Source organism: Lissotriton helveticus, chromosome 4_1 (genome assembly GCF_964261635.1).
Source record: "Lissotriton helveticus chromosome 4_1, aLisHel1.1, whole genome shotgun sequence".
Classification (NCBI taxonomy): Eukaryota; Metazoa; Chordata; class Amphibia; order Caudata; family Salamandridae; genus Lissotriton; species Lissotriton helveticus.
In genome coordinates, this window is record NC_136063.1 from 1,502,233,713 (window position 1) to 1,502,255,905 (window position 22,193).

The 22,193-nt window shown below is 51.6% G+C and overlaps 1 protein-coding gene across 3 annotated transcripts in view; it reads left to right on the forward strand.

Annotated features, from left to right (window-relative positions):
• PAK1IP1 (PAK1 interacting protein 1) overlaps positions 1–19,609 on the forward strand; it is a 210,541-nt gene extending 190,932 nt beyond the window's left edge. For all 3 annotated transcript variants that reach the window (XM_078688087.1, XM_078688088.1, XM_078688089.1), the window contains exon 10: positions 19,256–19,609. In XM_078688087.1, the coding sequence (XP_078544213.1) occupies positions 19,256–19,425 (170 nt within the window). In that variant the 3' untranslated portion in view covers positions 19,426–19,609. The remainder of the gene's footprint in view (positions 1–19,255) is intronic.
• Positions 19,610–22,193: the final 2,584 nt, after the last annotated feature.

Consider the following 22,193-nt stretch of genomic DNA (forward strand, 5'->3'; position numbering starts at 1 on the left):
GTTAGTGTTCGGATGAAGTGTATGACTACTTTTATGGCCCTACTAAACTTACGCGCTGATCCCCAACTCCCCTTCCCTGCGCCAACCCAGAACTCCCCCCCCCCCCCCCCCCACCCCACCCCGTACACCATCACCCGCCTAAGGCTACGCTGTTACCATCTCTGGGTTGCTGGCTTCAGTCTCCCTACATTCCTGCTGCTCCTAGGGCCTCACCTCGCCTCCTCCGTCCCCTCCCCCCCGGGAGTCTCCTCCTCTGCATCAGCTCCGCTATCCCTGAGTTCCTGCACCATCACTTCCCATGCGGTCGCAGTGTCAGCCGCTGCCTGGCTAGGGGTCCTGCGCGCAAGTTGGTATCTGTGTGTGCTGTCAGCCATGGCCCATTTTAGGAACTCCTGCCGCCATCTCCGTGGAGTAGGCCCCATCCTCGCCTTCCAGTTCTTAGTGATCTCCCTCTTAGCCACCATCAGTCCCATGTCGATAAACTTACTCGTGAGCTTATTTTTGGGGGTATGGGGAAACCAGTGCAAAAGACATTCCGCCGGTCCGTACTCTATGGATCTTCCCGTCACCTCATTCAGCATCTCCCCCACTTCCTGCCAATAATCTCGTAGGGCCGGGCATGCCCACAGCATGTGCACTAACTCAGCCCCCTCCTCCGGGCACCGGGGGCAGGCTGCCGTGTCATCGCCAAAATACCGCCTGATTCTACCTGGGGTCATGTACGCCCTATGCAACACATAGTAGTGGATCAGCTGGAACCTGGCGTTTCTCGTGCTGTTGCGAGCCCTACGGACAAGCTGTGCCCACGTCGTGTCCGGTATGTCCCTATTCAGATCCGCCTCCCATTTCGTTTTTAGGGATGTGAGAGGAGGGATATTCTCCCTAAGCATCCGACCATATAGGCATGTAACCGCCTTAATCGTGCCCGCCGCCATCATGGTGTACTGGCACGCCGCTGCCGTCCCGGGCTCCACAAGTCCCGTGCCCCAGTGGGCGTGCATCGCCCTGGTGACTGCTGCATGCAGCAGAAATCCCCCTCTCGGGATACCGAAGCGGTCGATTAGCTCCTGGAACGGGAGCAGTGCGCCATTCTCAAAGAGGTCCCCAACTACCTGTATCCCCGCTTCCTCCCACTCCTGTAGTTGCGACCAGTCGCCGCCATGCGGTAAGGCCGTTAACATGCCCAGTGGTATCTCAGGCGCGTATGGGCGCTGGGTACCCGCTCTCTTCTGGGTCCGGTTCCAGCAGTGACGGTACGTGCGCTGTTCCAGCGACAAATCCCGACTGTCCAGCCGTTGTTGGAGGGTTATATACGCCAGGACGTGTCTGGGCGTCCCCCGCGAGTTTTCGTCCTCTGGGCCCCGAAATACTCTCGCTACTTCCTGCGTGAAGACTTGCAATTGGGCTGCTAGGTAATATAGCTCAAAGTCTGGCACTGCCAAACCCCCCTCATCTTTCGGGCGAGAGAGCGTGGCCAGCGCTACCCTGCACCGTCCCGCTCCCCAAATGAACGACGTGATTTGAGATTTAAGGAGCTTAAAGAAGGAGCCAGGTATCCAGATTGGGAGCGTCCGGAAATAATACAGTAATCTCGGTAGGGCAACCATCTTCAGTAGGGAAATCCGGCCCGATACTGACAGTGGTAATGTGGACCAGAAGGACATACAGCCCTTCAGTCCACGTACGCATCGTCCCAGGTTGCCCTCAAGCAAGTCCTCCGGCCTATGGTAAATATGGACCCCCAGGTATTTCATACAGGTAGGGTTCCAGGTCGCATCCGACTGGTGTTGTGGCTGGGCAGTGCCCCCTAGTAGTGGGAACAAACTCGTCTTGGGCCAGTTAACCCGCAGGCCCGACATCTCTCCGAAGCTTTCCAGTAGAGCTTCCGCTCTCCGTAAGTCCTCACCCCCGTCGCAGAGGAACAGTAGTAAGTCATCGGCATACAGCGAGATGAAATGCTGTCCGTCACGGTCCCGCACTCCGCGGGTGTGCCGCCCCGTTCGGGCCGCAGCCGCCAGCGGCTCAATAGCCAGTGCAAAGAGAAGCGGCGACAGGGAGCAGCCCTGACGAGTGCCCCGCTCCACCGGGTATCTGAGGGATACCGCCGGTCCCACCCTCACCCTTGCGATCGCTTCCGCGTATAGGACCTTCGTCCAATGGATATAACCAGCCCCCAGACCAAAGCGCTCCATGACAGTATAGAGGTAGTCCCACTCGAGGCTGTCGAAGGCCTTTTCAATATCAACCGAGAGGACCAGTTCCGTCCCTGCCCCTTCGGTCAGCCCGTCCAGGAGACGGATGAGCCTTCTGATATTGATCGTGGTGTTACGTTTCGGTATAAAACCGTTCTGGTCGTCGTGCACAAGCCCCGTCATGTGAGGCAGGAGCCTCGCCGCTAGTATGGAACTCAGGATTTTATAGTCTGCGGTGAGCATAGAGAGCGGTCTATAGGACGCAGGGTCATCACTCTCCCTGCCGGGCTTCAGCAGTGGGACCACTAATGCCTCCCTCATCGACTGCGGTAGCCGTCCCGACGCCTTGGCCTCCTTATAGACAGTCAGGAGTCGCGGTGCCAGTATGTCCAGATATTTGTTATAGAACTCTATGGGGAGTCCGTCTATCCCCGGCGATTTGTTCCTCGCCATGCGCCGCACCGCCGATCGTATCTCCCCCACGTCAATGTCCGACCCCAAGTCCTTCGCTTGTTCAGCCTCTATCCGGTGTAGGGGCAGATCAGTCAGGAAGGGTTCCACCAGTCCCGTCCTGTTTCCCGGGGCACTCTTGTACAGGCCCTCGTAATATTTCTGGAAGGCGTCGACTATGCCCAGCTGAGTTTGTTGAAGCGCGCCCGTCATATCCCGCAGTTGGAGTATGGGAGCGCATCGTCTGGTGGGGTTCGAGAGCCACGCTAGGAGGGTACCCGCCTTATCGCCGTCAACATGGGAGCGCAGCACATAGCGCTTGTAGTCAAAGGCTCGGAGCCTCTCCACTTCAACGGCCACCGACTCCCTGGCCAAACAGAGAGACTCCTGGAGGTCCGGGTGTCCGGGCCGCCTCCTCTCCGCCTCCCTCAGCCTAGCATCCGCCGTAGCCAAATCGCCCAGCAGTACCTTCCGCACGCCTACATAATCCCTGATACAGATACCCCTCACCACTACCTTGAAGGCGTCCCACTCCGTCGCCCTTGAGGTCGCCGTCCCTTCGTTTTCCGTGAAATACGAGGTCACTCCTTCCGCTAGGGCCTCCCCGAAAAGGGGGTCCTCCAGAGTCTCAGGCCGCAGTTTCCAGAGCGGAACCCTGGGCTTCCTCGCCATCCACGCCAACCGGATCAGGAGCGGATTATGGTCTGAGATTGTTCTCGACAGGTACTCAGAGTCAGTGACGTACGGCAGCACCTCCCTGGAGCAAAGTATGGTGTCCAAACGGACATGCAAGTCATGGAGCCCGGAGAAAAATGAATAATCCCGGTCAGTCGGGTGTTGCCCTCTCCAGACGTCTATAAGTTCCCAGCTCTCCTGCCAGTCCCTCCTACCTCTAGAGAGCCTGTAAACCGGGGAGTCACGAAGGGGGGGGTGAGACCTGTCCAGCAAGGGGTCGGCAACGGAGTTAAAGTCACCCCCCAGCAGGACCGGGCCTGCAAGGGAGTGGGCCAGCGTCCCTGACAGTGTCGCGAGGAAAGCCAGCTGGTCCGTGTTTGGGGCATAAATGCTAGCTAATACTATATCCCTACCTTCAAGTTTCCCCTCCACCACCACATACCTCCCTTCCTGGTCAACCCATTGGCGTGTGAGGTGGAAAGGCGTGCCTGCCCTAACCCATATGAGCACTCCTCGCGCATAGGCCGAATAGCTGGTGTGATAAACCTGCCCCCGCCATCTCCTTTGCAGCGCCTCCCCCTCCTGCCGTGTGAGATGCGTCTCCTGTAGCATTGCGATGTGCACTCCCCTCCGTACTAAATAGGCATGTATTTTGTGTCTGCGCTGCATAGTGTGTAGGCCCCGGACATTCCAGGTAATACAGGTCAACCCGTTTACATTAGCCATTATCCCAGTAATCCGGTCGAAACACTCCCTCCAGGTCCAGTCCGTCGGCGGTGATGGTGCCCCCTCTGAAAACAACAAAACTCCCCAACAGCCCTACCCATGGTACACCCAGGGTCAAAAACTGCAAAAAAAGCAAACAATCCCCAACTGTGGAACCCCCCCTCCCCCAGAACAGGCCCCAATATCGAAATACCAGTCCCCATCCAAACTCCCGTACCTGATGACCCAGGTCTCAACTACACAGCCGTAGCTGTGGGTGCCTTAAGGGCCTACGGAGCACGGCCTTGCCCAGAGGGAGGCCGCGACGCCCATCTCCACCCTCCCTCCCCAGTTCCTCATGGCCCCTCTGCCCTGAGCCCCGCCGCGTGCCCCGGCCCCCACTATGTGTATAGGCAATGGTCCCCCCTCACAGCTCCCCAATCATTACCCACTCTGCATCGATAGTAGTTCAAACATTGTGGATCTCGTCCGCCGTCTGCGGCGTCACCAGCGGCCCCTCCTTGCGGTGAATCCCCGATAGGTCCGACTCCGAGCCAGAGGCCGAGACATGAGTATCCGAGTCCGTGGCCCCCCTAGATCCGGGACCCTCTGCCCGACCAAGCTTCACCACCTCCAGCAGCGCCGCCTGCCGTTCCGCGTCAGTCTGAGAGGCCGATGGGCCTAGCTTCCCTCGCCCTCGTTTCCATAGTCTCCTCGATTTCCGCAGCCGTTTGGGCGAGCGTTCCCGCTCTTTTTCTCGCTCTTCTCTCACCCTCGCGCCGTCAGTCCCGGCCTTGTATGTCTCCCACCAGTCCCAGGCTTCCGCTGAAGTCGCAAAGAAGATCGCCTTGTCGTCCACTACCACTCGTAGCCTGGCTGGGAAGAGCAAGGAGTAGGCAATCCCTTCATTCCGCAGTTCCCTCTTGATCGTGAGGAAGGAGGCTCGTTGTTTCTGCGTTTCGAAGGTGAAGTCCGGAAAAAGTGTGACTCTACTGTTCGCAATCTGGAAGGGGCCGTCCTCACGAGCCTTCCGCAGGAGCAGATCTCTGTCCTTGTGGTGTAGCAACTTGGCTATGATCGGTCTGGGTGGGAGCCCGGGCTTGGGCGGTCCTGAGGGGACCCTGTGGGCCCGTTCCAGAGTGAAGAACGGCGAAAGCCCTTCCGGCGCCACCACCGATTTCAGCCATTCCTCCATGTAGGCAATCATGTCCCCCGTCCCCTCCGTCTCCGGCACACCTACGATCCGCACGTTGCTGCGGCGGCTCCTATTTTCCGCATCCTCCGCTCGCCTTTCCAGGGTGCTTATGCGGTCCAGGGCCTCCGTCAGCTTACTCTCCATCGCCTTGTGAGCCGGCGCCATGACATCGAGCACCACTTCAGCCTCCTTGACCCTGTCTTTTAGTTTGTCATGGTCCGCCCGGAGTAGGCCCAGCCCCGACGCCACCTGCGCTATGTCGTTGTGGAGCGCATCCCTGGTGGCCGTTATGGCGTCCAGTATCCGGTCCTGCAATCGCTGCAGGTCAGTCTGCTCAGCGGGGCCCCCCTCCACCACCTCCGACGTTGCCGCCTCCTCCACCCTGGCCCTCGGTTTCCCCATCGTGGCCGGCCTCGCCGCTTCCGCTGTCCTCGCCTGCCTGTTGTCCTCGGGCCCCGGCCACGTGGTCCACCCCTGTGCGCTACGGGGTCTCGCTGCTCAAGCACTGCGCCCCAGAGTAGGCGTCCGTCGTGCTGTTCGACCCCCCGGATGCTGTGGGGCAACGTTCACCCCCCCCTGGGGCGGCGCGGGATGCTGGACGCCGCCAAAGCCCCTTCAATGTCCCTCGGGGTCCTTCCTCATGCCCCCATATGCTGCACGGGCCACTGCTGTGGGGGCGAGGGGGGCCCAGGATGCACAGCTCCGCGCACCGTTCCCCACGGACCCCCTCTCAGGGCGGCCCCCGCTCACCTGCTGAATCGGCCGGTGCCCGGGGCTGGGTTGGAGCTCCGGTGCTCGTCCTCTCGGCCAGGAGTCCGCCAGGAAGCCTCGCCCGCAGGAGCGGACCCGGGCGGCCGTCCCCGCCCACTCCCGATGACACCGCGTACCGCAGCCGGGCCCTAAGGAGCAATCCTCGCCTTGGGGGGTCCGTCGCTGCCGGCGATCGCGCCTTCCCTATGTGCGCCGGCAGTGGGTTCCTCTGGCAGCCCTCCGCCTTTCAGGATTCCGCCGTGGCAGCCATCTTGCTCGGCGCCGTTCTCCCCTCCGCTCCAGGGGCCGCCGCGATCGGCGGCCGTTCTCGGCTCTGCGACGCCGCCGGCAGCCCAGATCTCGTCCGAGCAGTCACCGCCGGTTCGGCAATCGGCGCCGGGGCACACACGGGCTCTTCGGCCCTTCTGTCAGGAGTCTTGTGGGGAAGAGGCGCGGAGCTCCGGGCTCACGCCGCCATTTCCCTCGGCGCTCAAGCCACGCCCCCGTGGGATGGATGGATGGATGGATGGAGTTGGATGGATGGATGGATGGATGGATGGAATGGGATGGATGGATGGATGGAGTGGGATGGATGGATGGATGGAGTGGGATGGATGGATGGATGGAGTGGGATGGATTATTCAGGCATTTACAAAACCAAAAGTCTGCCAACTTCATTGGCTTTGCCAATGCGTATTGTATTTACAGTGGGGGTGCCTCTGGTTTCAAGGAATTTAGTCCATCGGATAGAGAAGGCAAGGGGAGCCAGCAAAGGTTTTGACTAAAAGGAGTATGGGCTGCCAGAAGAAAAGAATAACACTCGAATACTATGGAATGTTTACATCTGCCTGGAGTTTCCCCTTTAAGTCAAAGAAATTCCCAGCGGGGCAGCGCTTTCCAAGAACCCGGCTGTATATCATGTTTCTAAGAAGCGTGAAAGATAAACTCGTTTTTTTTTTAAAGAAAAAAAGAGGAGCGCCTTGCGTGTTTTGGTATGAATGAGGCTGGTCCGCAGAAGTGGCCAATAAGCGAGTAGCGAACTCACTGACCCCTTGGTAGTACTCTCTGATTGGATCCCGCTGGGGCCTCTCATAGCTTCTCACAGCACAGAATGCAAAAAAAATACTGCTACATTCAGCTGCGTAGGGTTAAAGTTACCAGATGGCTCAATGCCGCCAAAAACGCACAACTTCAATCCTGGGCCTTTAACTTACCTATGATTGTTTCCAGGTTTGTTAGTTCCAGTGGATGAACTAACGCTCAGCTGCACTACGACGCCCAGGATTCATTAGGCTACTAAAGATTAAGGAGCAGGTGTGGCGAAACGGCCAGTTGCCGACTTTGGAAACGGGAACCAGGTTCGAATCTTCGCGTCTGCTCAGAATCAATGTAATTCTAGGCAGATTATTAATTATTTTAATCTATGCGTGCCTACAAAGAATCTGTCCTTCTGTAATGTAACGGGTGCTCACGTAAAGCGCTCTGATGCCTTCGGGTTACATTTGCGCTACTTAAAAATGCACAATAACAAAAACAAGTATTGGGCAGGCTGGTGGCCTGAGAAGCGTCCGTGAAGCAGGGGGCGGGGAGCCGAACCCTTTGATGTAGCTCACAGCCTGGCGGCCGTGAAAAAAAGCAATTAGGTGGGAGGAGAATTGAGGCCAGCGCGCAGTGCGCACGCTAGGGAAGCCTATGGGAGGGAGGCTGATTGCTTTGATGTGGGGAAATGCGCGTGCTTGTCTTCACGTGAACTGTTGAAAATCCGGCCCTTGGTTTGAGAACCTATTTTAGCCACTAAAATTGTCCCCTATCCTTTCCTGCGGAATGGGATAGGCACGACCTAAAAAGGAGATCTGCAACAATTTTATAAAAATCGGCTTTGTTTGTGTTTTAAGACCAAGATCTTTGCAATAGGGTAAAGTAAGTGTTTAAATAGAAAAGTCGACAGTGAAATTTCTGAACAGTTCTACGTTATCCAATGGAGAAAAACAATAATCCGATTATACAGTTAAGTATTCACTTACAGTTCCAGTCTTCAGGACTAAAGGTCAGCAAGGATCTGTCACTTGAGCACCAAAACTGCACCACCAGCTGCACAGAGGCGGCTGGGTGCGGAGGTCAAATTCCAAGTTTGCACCTGAGGTTGCAGGAGGGAGACCAACAGCAGCAGAGGTGAGTAGAGATATAGGGGGGTCGTCGGGGGCACCATCGATTCAGTTCACCATTGCCCAGGGACCTCAGTGCAGGGATGCCTTTGGACATCTTAATCTCCTTACTGGGGAGGGGGAGCCTCTGAATTCAAGCTGCAGACTCTGTTTTGGAGTCCAGGAGGGATCAGCTAACGTTGGACTTGAGGTCAGGATCGCTGGGGAGCCTGTTCTGGATCGGTGAGCCATCTGTACATGGGCCGGAGGCATCTGGTGCAGAGTGGGCAGGTCTCACGGATCCGGAGTGCACTGTAGTCCATTGAGTTGGTTTCTTGGGAACAGAACCACTGTCCTCAGGAGTTCTGCCTTTGTCAAAGTTCATGCAGTCTTCCTCAGGTTTCTGGAAGTCACTGGCTGCAGAACCGGTGTCGTATTCTCGCAGTGGCTTTAAAGCTGGAGACAAGCCGGTAGGGCTGGAGCCAAGTCAGTAGTAGTCTTCAGGCTTCGCTGCTCGGCGTCTGCTTCATCCTTCTTAAGTCGCTGGTAACTAGTTTCAAGGTCAGAGGGAGCCTCCTAAATACTAGGCGTAGAGGCGCTTTAAGGAAGTAACAGGTAGGGCCAAAGGGCACCTCACCTGGGGTGACTACATTCTCTATTCTGCCACCCTCGTGGGTGAAGGGGCATAGTTCTCGTCCTGATTGGAAGAGTCCTCTCATCTTCAAGATGGAAGGGACTGAAAAGTGTGCTTAGCTTCGCCTCCTACACCTGAGGGCTGGAGTTGGCAAATGTGGGCACACCTCCTAGTTTTTCTACGTTTTCCTGCCAGTTTTCCCCCCCAAAGTTGGGGTGTAAACTAGGGCCGCCATCTGCTGCCAGCAGCAGAGGCTGGGGTGCATTACATAGGCGGCAGGCCTTTGAAGCTTCCCCTTCTAGCACAGTGCCCATCCTGGGGGAGGAGGTGTGACCCCTCTGCCCAGGATGTGCATTGTTTTGGACCCAGAGAGCAGAGGCTCTCCTCCCAGGGGTCCAGAAACGTGTGTGTGTGGCAGGCTGCGTAAAGCCAGTCCGTGACCACACCAGGGTCGGTAGGCTTTCAGGGGACACCTCTGAGGTGCCCTCTGTGTACATTTTTTAATAAATCTCACACTGGCATCAGTGTGGATTTATTACAAGGAGCAGTTTGGTACCAAACAGTCCTGGTTTCAGTGAAGCCATCATGGTGCTGTGGAACTCTGTTTGTCAAGTTCCCAGCCCATGTACTCTCTACGGCTTCCCTGGTGCTTACAATATTAAGGAATAAACACTAATGCTGTAGGGGCATATCTGCTCCTGCAGATATGACCACACCTGGGATATAGTGCATCCTACCTTAGGGCTGGTATGGCCTGCTAGGAGGGGTGACTTACCTATATCATAGGCTGTGCTAGCTGGCATTGTGCACAAGCAGTATGCCATGTCGACTTGGTCATTTCTTCAATTCACCAGCTGCAGAGCCAGTGACTTGGTCCAAGTGAGGGGGTTCCAGGGCACCCACTTCAACCTCCATAGCCCTAGGTACCCAGGGTATCACTTACTAGGGCCGTACAGGGGGGCAGAAATACCAATTGTGGGCATGTTTTTAGGGAAAGAACACTGTTACTGGCATCCTGGACACCGGGGACCCATACTGTATAGTCAAAGTTGCATCAAAAGCCAGGCAATGCACCCGACTTCTGCAGACGCCCAACCCCACTGCACACAGCCTTTGGTCATCAGCAACAGAGTCTGGCAGGCCCTGCACTGTGCCATCCCAAGGGCCCAACCTCACTGCAGATGACCTTGAGCCATGCGCAGAAAGGGTAGAGTGCAGGCCCTTCGACTTGCCCTCCACAGACGCCCGACCATGCTGCACACAGTCTTCAGCCAGGCACAGCAGAATTAGGCCCAGGCCCTTCATCCCACCTGCTTCAACCCCACTGCGCCTAGCATCCATTATGTTTCACGAATCTTGACATACAATCAAATGGGAGCAAATTAAAAATGGGAGGGGGTTACAAAATATTTCTTATGGGGATAACGTTGGCGCCTTATCCCAGATCTGCGCAAAATTTGGCACTCTTATTTTCAGCTTACCCTTGCGATATTGCGTTTCATCCAAATCCATCAAGAAGGGGCAGAGTTAATCAGTGTGGCACCTTCTTTCACATCTTATGGGACTGCCCAAAAGCAAAGCATTACTGGGATAAAGTTACGAAACAAATGGAAAGGACTTGCAGCAAATCCTTAAACACATCTCCCCAGCTCTGCCTCCTCAATATATTGGATGCCACTGACCTCTCCCAGGCAGAACAAACATGGACATCGATGGGTTGGGCCATCGTGAAACGAAACATTGTACAAAAATGGGTGGTGGATACTGTCCCAAGCCTGCGTGATTGGGCTAGAGACATGGACTGGGCAATGATTGTCGAGAAAGATGTGTTCAGAAGTAGAGGGTGCTCCAAGAAATGGGACTACAAATGGGGGAAATGGAACAAATACAGAGGGGATATCTGCATCACCCCTTCTATACAATTACAGCGTGAAAGACACTGTACTAGCACAACTGACAATGATGAGCCCCCACCCCTAATGTTGACATATCCTTGTGACCTAATTTGTTTTGTATTCTATTGATGTATATAGATCTCCTAGACGAATGTATGATCTAATCCCGCAGACTTTTCCTCCGCGGGGAATCACAACGCGGTCGTTATCACGACCGCGTTGTGATTCCGCATACCTTTACTCTGCAAGTCTTAACAACGACTTGCGGAGGGGGGCGCTGGAAGTTGGAGTAGTATAATTTACTATTCCAACTCCAGTCTATGCGGATACTAGGGAAGGTGTTGGATTTTAAATCAAACACCCCCCCCTCCGCAAGTCGTGTTCCGACTTGCGGAGTAATGGTATGCGGAATCACAATGCGGTCGTGATAACGACCGCGTTGTGATTTCCCGCGGAGATAACGTTTCGTTATAAACGTGGTTTACCCTCCTAGACGTATGATTTGTTGCCTGGATGGTAGGACAGCACCCTGGCTCAGCTTGGTGACAACAAATGTGATCATTGTAATTTTACTGTAATGTATGTGGAGTCATGTATTTTGGGCCAGACTATTGCTTTTCCATTGCTTTGTACCTGCTTCAATTTGTTGATAAATACAAATTGTTTTAAAAATAAAGGGGGGGGGCAGAGTTAAGTAGTGGGGGTGTAAAAAAAAAAAACATTTGCAAAGTATTTTAACACTTATTAATGAATCGTCATGAGACTTGATAGGCCATTAGCAAGTGGCGCCCAGTGCAGGAATCTCAAGTTTCAAGCAGATCGGACATAAGGGCCGTATTGTGGACCGCAAAGCAATTGTACAGAACCTTAGTATGTCTTCTTACTATTATTTTAAGAGGTTTCATTCAATTCCATTAACAAGGGGGCACAGTCCAATCTATAGTGAGAAGGGGGCACAAAAGTTTTTGTTGTTGTTTTTTTTGCTTTTCTGCAACAGAAAACCAATGTGCAGAGCCTTCAAACATGCGTGGAATAGGTTGGTTTTAGGGTTTGGGCCAGTATTTTATTTGTGAACCCAGTTCTAAGTGGTTTTCAGGCTCCTAATGAACAACAGGAGCTAAAAGCTTCTTTAGCCAAGTGGGAATTTTATTTGTAAATGTAGGTTCAATGTCTGCGAAAGTTAGTCCAAGGACTGTCCAAATTCTAACGGTCCTGCTATATTTTTAACCTTTTTAAGCCTACTAGCACATTATTGTAATACTGTTTTCTTGAAAACTAATGAACGGATTTACACCAAACAATAATACTTCTGAGTAAAGTTTTACTTTAATTCCAAGATCGCTATAAATCCCTTCAGGATTTCTTTCTGTTGCATGGAAATTTCTATGGGGGTGTATAGGGGAATTGCTGCTTTTTTTACCACCCTTTTATGGGTTTTCAAAATTTGAAAATTAACCGGTTCCATGCTGTTGACGGAACCGCTCCGTCATCAGCCGCGGTGGCGCTGTGCTGATGACGGAGCAGTTCCGTCATGGCCCGCCCGACGCGCTTGCTCGGCGCGTTCTATTGAGCGGGCGGGGCCATGACGGAACCGCTCCATCATGAGCACAGCTCAACCGCGGCTGGTGACGGAGCGGTTCCGTCACCAGCATGCGCCCGCCGCGCAGCCGCAGCGATGTGGTTAAAACACAGTTTGTGTTTACCAAGACCTGTGCAGGTCTAGAAAACTTCACCAAAGTTATTAGCAAATCAAGGTATTTTTCCTATTCTCAGATCTGCAAGAAATCTGAGATTCTTGAATTGGGCTTAATGTGTTCGGAACCTTCCAACAGTAGAGTTATCATATTGAATAGCTACCGAATTTTCTATGGAGTTATCAAACAATGCCGTTTGTATTAGCAATTCTGATAGATACATCTGCCGTGTGGATTCCTCACCTTGTGAATATCCCCTGCGTCAGCAACATTCGGAAATTCTTTTTGTAGCTTCGCGCCGACGTGGACCCGGACGTCACAGAGGCACGGCATCGCTCGCGACTCCGCTGACGTCACCGACGCCTATAATAGGCCCAAGCCGGCGTGATGACATCAGTTCCCTTTTTTCCGCGTCGTCGACGCTAACGGTTTTCTGGGATCGTCTGTAGCCTTTACTGTAACTTTGTTACTTGCTATATTTTCTAGTCTCTTTGTCTTCTCTCTTTCAACATGACCTCGAAGAAGACCGGGATTAAAGCCTGCAGAGAATGTAACAAAATAATGTCCATTACAGATCCACATGAATGCTGTTTGTGGTGTCTGAGCTCCGACCACGACGTCGAGGACTGCCAATCCTGCAGGAAGATGACACCAAAGGCCCTCCGGGAAAGAGAAGCAAAACTTCTTGTTTCCAAGTTTAAAGAAGGAAAAGGTCTCGATCAAGGTCGCGATCGGATTCGTCCTCAGCCCATGCTTCAAGATCTTCTAGAAAGAAGCATAAAAAGAGAACCCATGAATCCCGACATCGATCGAGGAAGGAGTCTGGTTCCAAGCCGAAGTCGCAGGTGAAACTGGTCGAGAAGTTTGTTTCTTCGGCTTCGGAGGAACAGGATGCCGAGGTTGAGGTGTCGCATGCGAACTCGCCGAGTTCGCCGAAGCAGAAGGCTGTTCCATCTCCGGACCCATCCCATCCTTCAGGTCGGGAGGATGAAGGTGAGGAGGAGGAGGAGGAGGAGGTTGGTGAGGGAGGGGCTCAGCTGCCCGAAAGTCGTACGACTCCGGTGCACCAGCCCGAAGAAGAGATCGACGTCGTTTCGACTCCACGCCCTCAAGAGCAACCTGGGGGTTCGTTCCCAGCCTTCCCGGCTCCAGGTCAGGACCCTACGCATTTCCTGAATGCAATGTTCGGAATCTATTCAAGGGCTATGTATCCCTCTGGGGCTCCTACTGGTCCCATGGGTCCGATGGCATATGGTCTGGGTGTTCCTCAATCCTATGCACCTGCGCCCTTTATGCCGGCTCCGACGCCGCATTGGCATTATCCGACTCCGAAGCCATCGACGCCGAGATCGATGACTCCGATTCCTTCGACACCAGTTCCATCAACTTTGATACCGAACCCTGAGCGACGTCGTGAATCTCTCCCTCGTCCGACGTCGAGTTCGGCTCCGGCTCCGTCGGAGTCGATTGCGGATCCGACGGCTTCGAATGTGAAGCTAAGATCTAGGCGTGAAGCCCAAAGATTGATGGAGGAAGAAAGATATAGAGGGGAAAATCTGGAGGAGGGCGAGCTACAGGATTCTGAGGACCCTTTTGTCCCTTTTGAGGACCTGTCTGTGGCTAGTGGCCTAGAACTGTCACCTGAATGGGACCTTGTTTCAGTTTCTAATGAACCCTCAAAGGATGTGACACCGTATCATGTGGTGATAAAGAAGGCTGCAAGTTTATTGAACATTGCTCTACCAACTGCAGAATTTAAATCTAATCTGCTCACAGACGTCCTTCCCTCTCCTTCAGTGACTGAACCTTTGCTACCTTTTAATGATGCCTTAAAGGATCCGATTTTAGAGATTTGGAAAAATCCTGTATCAGCTCCTGCTGTATCTAGGGCTGTAGCTAGGAGGTATAGAGCAGCTCCTGAAGACCCGGAATTTTTAACCTCTCATCTTCTGCCGGAGAGTTTGGTGGTGCAGGCTGCCTGTCCCAAAAGATCTACAGGCGTATTTCCGCAGGTCCCAGCAGAAAAGGAGTCGAGAAAGCAGGATCAGGCTGCTAAAAAGGTCTTTTCCTCTGCCAGTATGGCTTTGAAGTCCACAAACGCAACCTGCTTGATGGGGCGTTATATCCACTCTCTTATGGACACCGTGAAACAGTTGGTGCCCAAAATACCTGAGGAGGATAGAAAAGATTTCCAGGAGGTAATCTCTGATACTCAAGCTGCAGCAAGGCAGGTTATTCAAAGTGGGTTGGACACGGCTGACTCTGTGGCGAGGGTCATGGGTTCTTCAGTAGCGACAAGAAGAGCTGCATGGCTGAAATCTAGTGAGTTTTCCACAGATGTCCAGGATGCATTGATGGATCTTCCATTTGACGGGTCTGGATTGTTTGGGGAAAAAAGCAGAAACTGCTTTGGAACGCTTTAAAGATAGCAGAGCAACAGCAAAGTCGTTGGGCCTTCAGACCAGGGGCACTTTTGGAAGACGTTCAAGAGGATTTGGCAGTTCTTCTTTTCGAACCTATAAGTCAACCCAGCAGCAGCCACAACAGCAGCAAAACACATTATATAGAGCTTATAGAGGCAAACAAAGGGCCCGAGCTCGGGCCGTAACGCTTCCTCCTCTTCCTCCTCTTCCTCCTCTTCCTCCTCTTCCTCCTCTTCCTCCTCTTCCTCCTCTTCCTCCTCTTCCTCCTCCTCTTCCTCCTCTTCCCCCTCTTCCCCCTCTTCCCCCTCTTCCCCATCCCAGCCCCCAGCCACCGCAGCAAAGCAGCCCTAGATCCACCATTCCGGATCATGTGGGCCTAGTGGGGGGCCGGCTTACCCATTTTCTACAAGATTGGGAATTGATAACATCGGATCTTTGGATTCTCAATCTTGTAGAGAATGGGTATGCTCTTCCCTTTCGGGAGTTTCCCCCAAATTATCCTCCTTTCCAGGGTTATTGTTCGGAGGACCACCTGCTTCTCCTGCAGGAAGAAGTCCTGGCACTGTTTCGAAAAGGTGCGATAGAGGTGGTTCCAGAGCAGGAGAGGGGTCAGGGATGCTACTCCCGGTATTTCCTGATCCCCAAAAAGGATGGCAGGCTTCGGCCAATTCTGGATCTCAGGATCTTGAACCTTTACCTGAAACCGGAAAAGTTCAAGATGCTCACTCTTGCACAGGTTCTTCAAGCGCTGCTGGAAGAAGACTGGATGGTGTCGATCGACTTGTAGGATGCGTATTTTCATATTCCCATCTTGAAGTCGCACAGAAAGTATCTCCGTTTTACGGTTGGGTCGCAACACTACCAGTTTGCGGTCCTTCCGTTTGGTCTTACTACTGCGCCTCGAGTCTTCACCAAGGTGATGGCAGTGGTGGCAGCACCTCTCAGGAGGTCGGGGATACATGTATTCACGTATCTGGACGACTGGTTGATCAAAGCGAAGTCGCCGGAGAAGGTGTTCCATCATCTGCAAGAGACAACTCAGTTGTTAAACAAGTTGGGTTTTTCGATAAATGTACCCAAATCTCACCTGGTGCCCTCCCAGCGCAACCTGTTCATAGGTGCGGTACTGGACACTACTGTTTGTCGTGCATTCCCTCCACCTCAAAGGATTCGCGACTTTCAGGAAATGATTCCTTTGTTCTACAATGGGGCGGTCGTTCCAGTCCTGAAGGTTCTTCGCCTGCTCGGTCTGATGGCTTCTTGCATTCTATTGGTCAACCATGCACGCTGGCACATGAGGGCACTCCAGTGGTGCCTCCGCAGGCAGTGGTATCAGCACAACGGAGATCTCAGGGAGTCAGTGAAGATCTCCAGAGAAGCTGCAGCGGATCTGTCTTGGTGGAGCGTGGAAGGCAATCTGTCGCAAGGAAAGCCTTTTCAACTTCCTCCATCAGTGGCCACGGTAATAACGGATGCATCCACTCTCGGGTGGGGTGCTCATCTGGGGGACCGGGAGATCAAGGGTCTTTGGTCTCCAGAGGAAAGGTTGCTTCACATCAACCTTCTGGAATTGCGGGCAATACGTCTGGCGCTCAAGGCCTTCCTCCCTTCCCTTCGCGGTCAGTCGGTTCAGGTCCTGACGGACAACACGTCCGCGATGTGGTACATCAACAAGCAGGGAGGAGTGGGGTCGCAGTGTCTCTGCAGAGAGGCTCTGCGTCTCTGGTCCTGGGTTCAGGACCATCAGATTTGTCTGATGGCAAATCATCTGGCCGGAGTTCAGAACGTTCGTGCGGACAGTCTCAGTCGGCAGTTCTCTGCCGACCACGAGTGGAGGCTTCACCCGGAGGTTGTTCACGACATCTTTCAGATGTGGGGGACTCTTCGGGTGGACCTGTTCGCCACTCGCGAGAATGCTCACTGCCTGTCATTATGCAGTCTCCAGTATCCGATGCAAGGAGCCTTGGGGGACGCGTTTCAGTTGAGTTGGAACTCGCAACTCCTTTACGCGTTTCCTCCCATACCTTTGATTCCTTGGGTTCTGAGGAAAATTCGCCAAGACCGGGCCCAAGTTATATTGATCGCCCCGGATTGGCCAAGAAGGGTGTGGTACTCAGATCTTCTCCACCTCTCCTCTCACCCGCCGCTCCGTCTCCCTCACAGGGCAGATCTCCTCTCCCAGATGGAGGGGCAGGTTCTACACCCCCACCTCCAGATCTTAAACACCTTCATGCCTGGAGATTGAACGGGGCAACCTGAGTTCTTTTTCTCTCCCGCCTGACGTGGTGGATGTCATCTTGTCAGCCAGGCGTGACTCCACTAAGTCCATCTATTCTTATAGGTGGTCAAAATTTGTCACTTGGTGTGGGGAGAAATCTATAGACCCTCTGAGAGCCCATTTGTCTGATGTTCTCCAGTTTGCCCTTTCTCTGGCGCAACAGGGGCTTTCCGTTGCCACAGTGAAGGGCTATCTTTCAGCGCTGTCGGCATTTCTCTGTTTGCCTGACCAGCCATCTCTTTTTAAATCTCCTGTGGTTTTAAGGTTTTTGAAGGGCCTCACGAATAATTTCCCTCCTACTCCTTTTATTGTGCCTCAGTGGGACTTAAATCTTGTTTTGACTTTTCTGATGGGTGCTCCTTTTGAGCCTCTTCACAAATGTCCTATGAGGCTTTTGACTCTTAAGACAGTTTTCCTCGTTGCAATAACCTCGGCAAGGAGGGTAAGTGAGCTTCAAGCTCTTAGTTCCAAGCCCCTTTTCTTGTCCATTCATGCTGATCGAATGGTTCTTAGGACCAGGGCTGCTTTTCTGCCTAAGGTGGTGACTCCTTTCCACCTTGGTCAATCCATTACCCTTCCTACCTTTTATCCTCCCCCACACCCTTCCAAGGAGGAGGAGATGTTGCACCGTCTGGACCCCAAGAGGGCGGTGTCTTTTTATCTGGACAGATCTAAAGACTGTCGGTTGGATGACCAGCTCTTCATTGGCTTTGCTGGCTGCAAGAGAGGAAGAGCGGTCCATAAAAGAACTTTATCAAGATGGATCGTCCTCTGTATAAAGATCTGCTACTCTTTGGCCGGTAAGGAACCACCAGAGGGTATAAGAGCTCATTCTACAAGAGCTAAGTCTTCATCCTCAGCATTGGCTAGAGGTGTTCCTGTAGAGGATATTTGTAGAGCGGCAACTTGGTCTTCCCTCCACACTTTCGCGAAGCATTACTGCTTGGATACCGAGGTGAGGAGGGACGGCCATTTTGCGCGCTCTGTCCTCCAGAATTTTCTGGTATAGAAGAGTGGACACCCTCCTCCGGGAGTGGGGACTGCTGTGGGACTCTATTCACAAGGTGAGGAATCTGCCTACTGTCATTGGTCCATCCGTGTGCCCCGAAGGCACGGAAAAAAGGGCGGAACTGATGTCATCACGCCGGCGTGGGCCTATTATAGGCATCGGTGACGTCAGCGGAGTCACGAGCGATGCCGTGCCTCTGTGACGTCCGGGTCCATGTCGGCGCGAAGCTACAAAAAGAATTTCCGAATGTTGCTGACGCAGGGGATATTCACAAGGTGAGGAATCCACAGGCAGATATTGTATCTACCAGAAAAAGCGTTACCGAAGGTAAGTAACTTGTTCTTTAGCACATTTGACCCTCCTTTTTAGAAGGGCCCATCCCTTGGCAAATGTTCGCAAATTTAAAAATACAAAGGACAACCTAAACATGCTAAGTATTTGCTGCATTTTGAGCAAATTTGTCAAAAAGCACTAACGTTATGAGTAAATTAACAGTACCGTTTTCAACTGTCAAGAGATCTCTAAAAGTGAACCTCTATGCCCAACCAAAACTGCTCACACTATTGAGCTGACTTGCATCAAACCAGCAAAAGCACAAGCCTCGAGTTAAGTTATTTGTGCCTTGTTTGGTGTAATTTAGTTCATTTGTTTTCTTAGTGAGGAATTGTTCCTATGGGAAATCACACTTTTTTGCCCACCACCTTTATTTGCCCCGGCTTGATAAATACTAATGAGTGCAAAACTGTAAATAAAGGACCAAAAGAGAATACATTAGTTTTTGGAAAGTTTCATGCAGATTTGGCATATTTCTCCTACGTTATTAAAGTACAGTTTTGGCACCAAGTTGGTTTGATTTAAAAACCAAAATAGGCCTCCAAATGCCCCCCCCCCATCAATTTTAAAGTGTCTGTAGAAGACCATGAATATCGACAACCATAAACCTGTAAGCCCATGTTAAAAATAAGAAAGTGAGTGCTAGTCTACTCTGATATAACAGTTAATATTTGTGGCCCAGCACACATTCCTTCCCATACAAGAGACTGCATTAAAGGAGTAGACACACCAATACGTGAATAAGTAGGAAAGACTAGCTTCTGCGAGTAGTTTGTTCCTTTTCAGCAACAAAGAAAGGTCAAAAGTGCGCTGTGTTCTTTGTAAGTCTTATGTTTGCTGATTAAAGTTTTTTTTGTTTTTTGGGTTTTTTTTTGCAGTTGAGGAATCTGGCTTAAAACCCAAGAAGAAAAAACAGAAGATTCAATTTACTGAACCTGAGAACACAGACAAACCAGAAAAGAGCACCCAGGGCACAAAGGAAAACAAGAAAACCGGGGCACAAGAGAAAAAAAGAAAAACAAAGAAAAAACAACCAGCTGGAGAATAACTTTTTTTCTTAATTGACAAAATCATTCATATATAAGCAGAACAGTTTTTATTTCGTATTTGTGCAATATCTTTGTTTTATTTCAGCAGTGTCCATCGTGCTCTCTTTGGCACATTGTCAGTTTCACTTTGTTAATGGTGAAGAAGCAGAAGCAAGTGCAGATTAAAGTATCATCACATTTGTACGTATGCCTCATAGTGTGGCGATAGTTAATGTAACTTAAAAACACCTGTATATACTGTAGTGTAACTCACACCTATATCCAAGAACTCTTTATAAAGCTGATTTCTTCTATATATGGCTAACGTTTGTGCAGTGCAGCTGGACCATTCTTGTGTTCCATCACGCAGATCCTTACTCCGTTCCGAATACCGGCCTCACTAAAACTAAGTTCCCAATAAACTCCACATGTATTTGTGAGTATGGTTTGAGAGCGTAGGTATCATAGCCTGCATGCATCCAGTCCTTTGTAGGTCATGCATTTGTTTTTTGGGGACGTCCCACAGTTGTCCTATAGCGGCTGCAGAACAATGTAGTTTTATTCAGGCGTTCACACTTTAACTCGGAAGTGCCCTGTACACCAGTGCAGATAGAGGCTGAAACCAGATGCAGAAAACTTTGGTGGTTAAGTTGGTGAATATACTTTAGACTGAGAAAAAGGCTGCTGGTGCAACTTGAAGATAACCAGATGTACACTGCCTTGGGTACAGACAGAGGAACTTCTTTATTCAAGAAAGAGCCGGAGTTCAGCTATCAAGTATGTTGCTGCGAAAAGCTTTGCTTTTTAGAGACTGCTAATATCGACTGAGTGAGACGTTTGCCTGTCTGGCCCAGCTAACTGAGGGAGTGCGAATGCCATCTCTGCAAACAGTGAGCATTTCCCATGATCTCCTATCAAACCAGTCTAAGTGGGCCCATGTAGTAGCACCAACATGTGCGTGGTTGGCTATGGACTCGGTACCCACTGCTGCATCATTGGTTTCTCCTACAGGTGGTGTCAACAAGAAATTGCTGCAGTGACTAGCAAACCTAGAAATAGTGAATCGTCACAGCACACTTCATTTATTTTGCAAGAAATCTCTGGATAGCAGTGGTTCACTCACAACGTGTAAAACGAACAGTGAAAAATGCTCGCCAGAAGCAAACTGCCTTTTTATTACATCTTTCTTAACTTTGTACTTGGTGTGTGTAGGAAGCTGGCTCTTTATGTAGTGGACAAAAATGAAGTACAATGTGTAAAGAGTCCAGGCAACCCTTATTGGTTTACAGAGGAAAAAGTGATAACAGTAAATGCTTACTTTCTTGGTAGTGTGGGCAAGCAGTTTAGGCTGATCAGAGGGTAGTGCCAAGCATTTGTTGTACTCACTGAGGCAATAAATGAGACAAACACTCAAGAATATAACTGAGACTAATTTAGAAAAGTAACTCATATTTTTATATACATTTTGATACCAAGAACTTCATTATTAAGTTTGTCCTTTTTTTTTTTTTTTTTAATATTAATTTTTACAGATAAGGAACTAGTTCTCTTAAATGCGTTTTTACACAGCCATGCTTCTCTATGGGAGAAAAGGCACATGTTTCATACAGTTCTTTGCAATCATTTCCGGGGGGGTCTCCTTCGGGTCTTAGGCTCATAGGAGGCCAAGGTCCAAAGTATCACCAGCAGTTACTCTTTAGCATTAAACAAGCTGCAGTGGGGGCCTGGGGGACAAGCCTAGAAGCTCCAGTCGGTGTGCTTGGGTTACTAGGGTCCTGGGGACAAGGGGGCACAGCCGATTCATTGGTACCCGGGCTGAGGTGCTTGGGTGCAAAGTAAAATCATTGGCTGGGCTCTGTGCTGCAGGGCCATGCAGTTGTCGGTCTTGGCTGCTTAAGGCTGCAAAATCAGAACTGCTGGGCCACTGTGGAAGTGGGTCTCTGTGGTGCTGAGATTCCTCAATGGCTGCTCTGTCTTGGTGCTTTGGGGATTCTCACAGGCTCTGTTTGCTGCTAAGGGTCCGGTACCCTGGGTATTGGTACTGTTCGGCTCCGATTGGTCCTGGTGTCCTCTCACTTGGTGGGGGAAAGATCTGACCTTCAGGAGCACAGGGTCCTCTTCTTGGAAGGCGGCTGTGTCGGGCTGACCGGGGAGTGGCAACTCAGTATACCGGTCTTTGCATTTTCAGTGCCTGCAGACTGCTAGGGAGTGGATCCTCTAATCGAGGGAAGATTACTGGCAATTTGCAAAGGGCTGGTAGTCTCCTGGGCTTTTTTTGTAGCTGCTCAGCTGCAGTACGAGTCACTGGTCAAAATTGTCGAGACTGGTACAGGCAAGCAGGGTTTGGAGCCAAAAGTCCACAGCAGTCTTCAGTTCTCGCTTTTCTCGCACCTCTTCTTTGTCCTCCTCTTCTTCTTGATCCCTCCAGTCTAAGTTTCTCGTGTCAGGAGTGCCCCCTAAATACTCAATTTAAGAGCATTAAGGGGAGTAACAGGTAGTAGCCAATGGGCAACTTACGTTTAGGGTGTCTATACCCTCTATATTACCACTTCTTGTGGGAAGTGGTCATAACCCTGACCCAGCTAGCCTAATTCCACCAAAACTAAGATGGTGGAATTCTAAAAGTTGTGTGCACATCAGGTAACCTTCCTTAGGGGTGGAGCTAGCCTGATAGGTGGACCGTCCCTGACTAGCTAATTCTCCCGCCTATTCTGGTGCCAAATTGGCCTAGGGCAGGAAGCGGCTTTTCCCCTGTCTGGGGAAACCACGGGCCCCATATCAAAAGTGG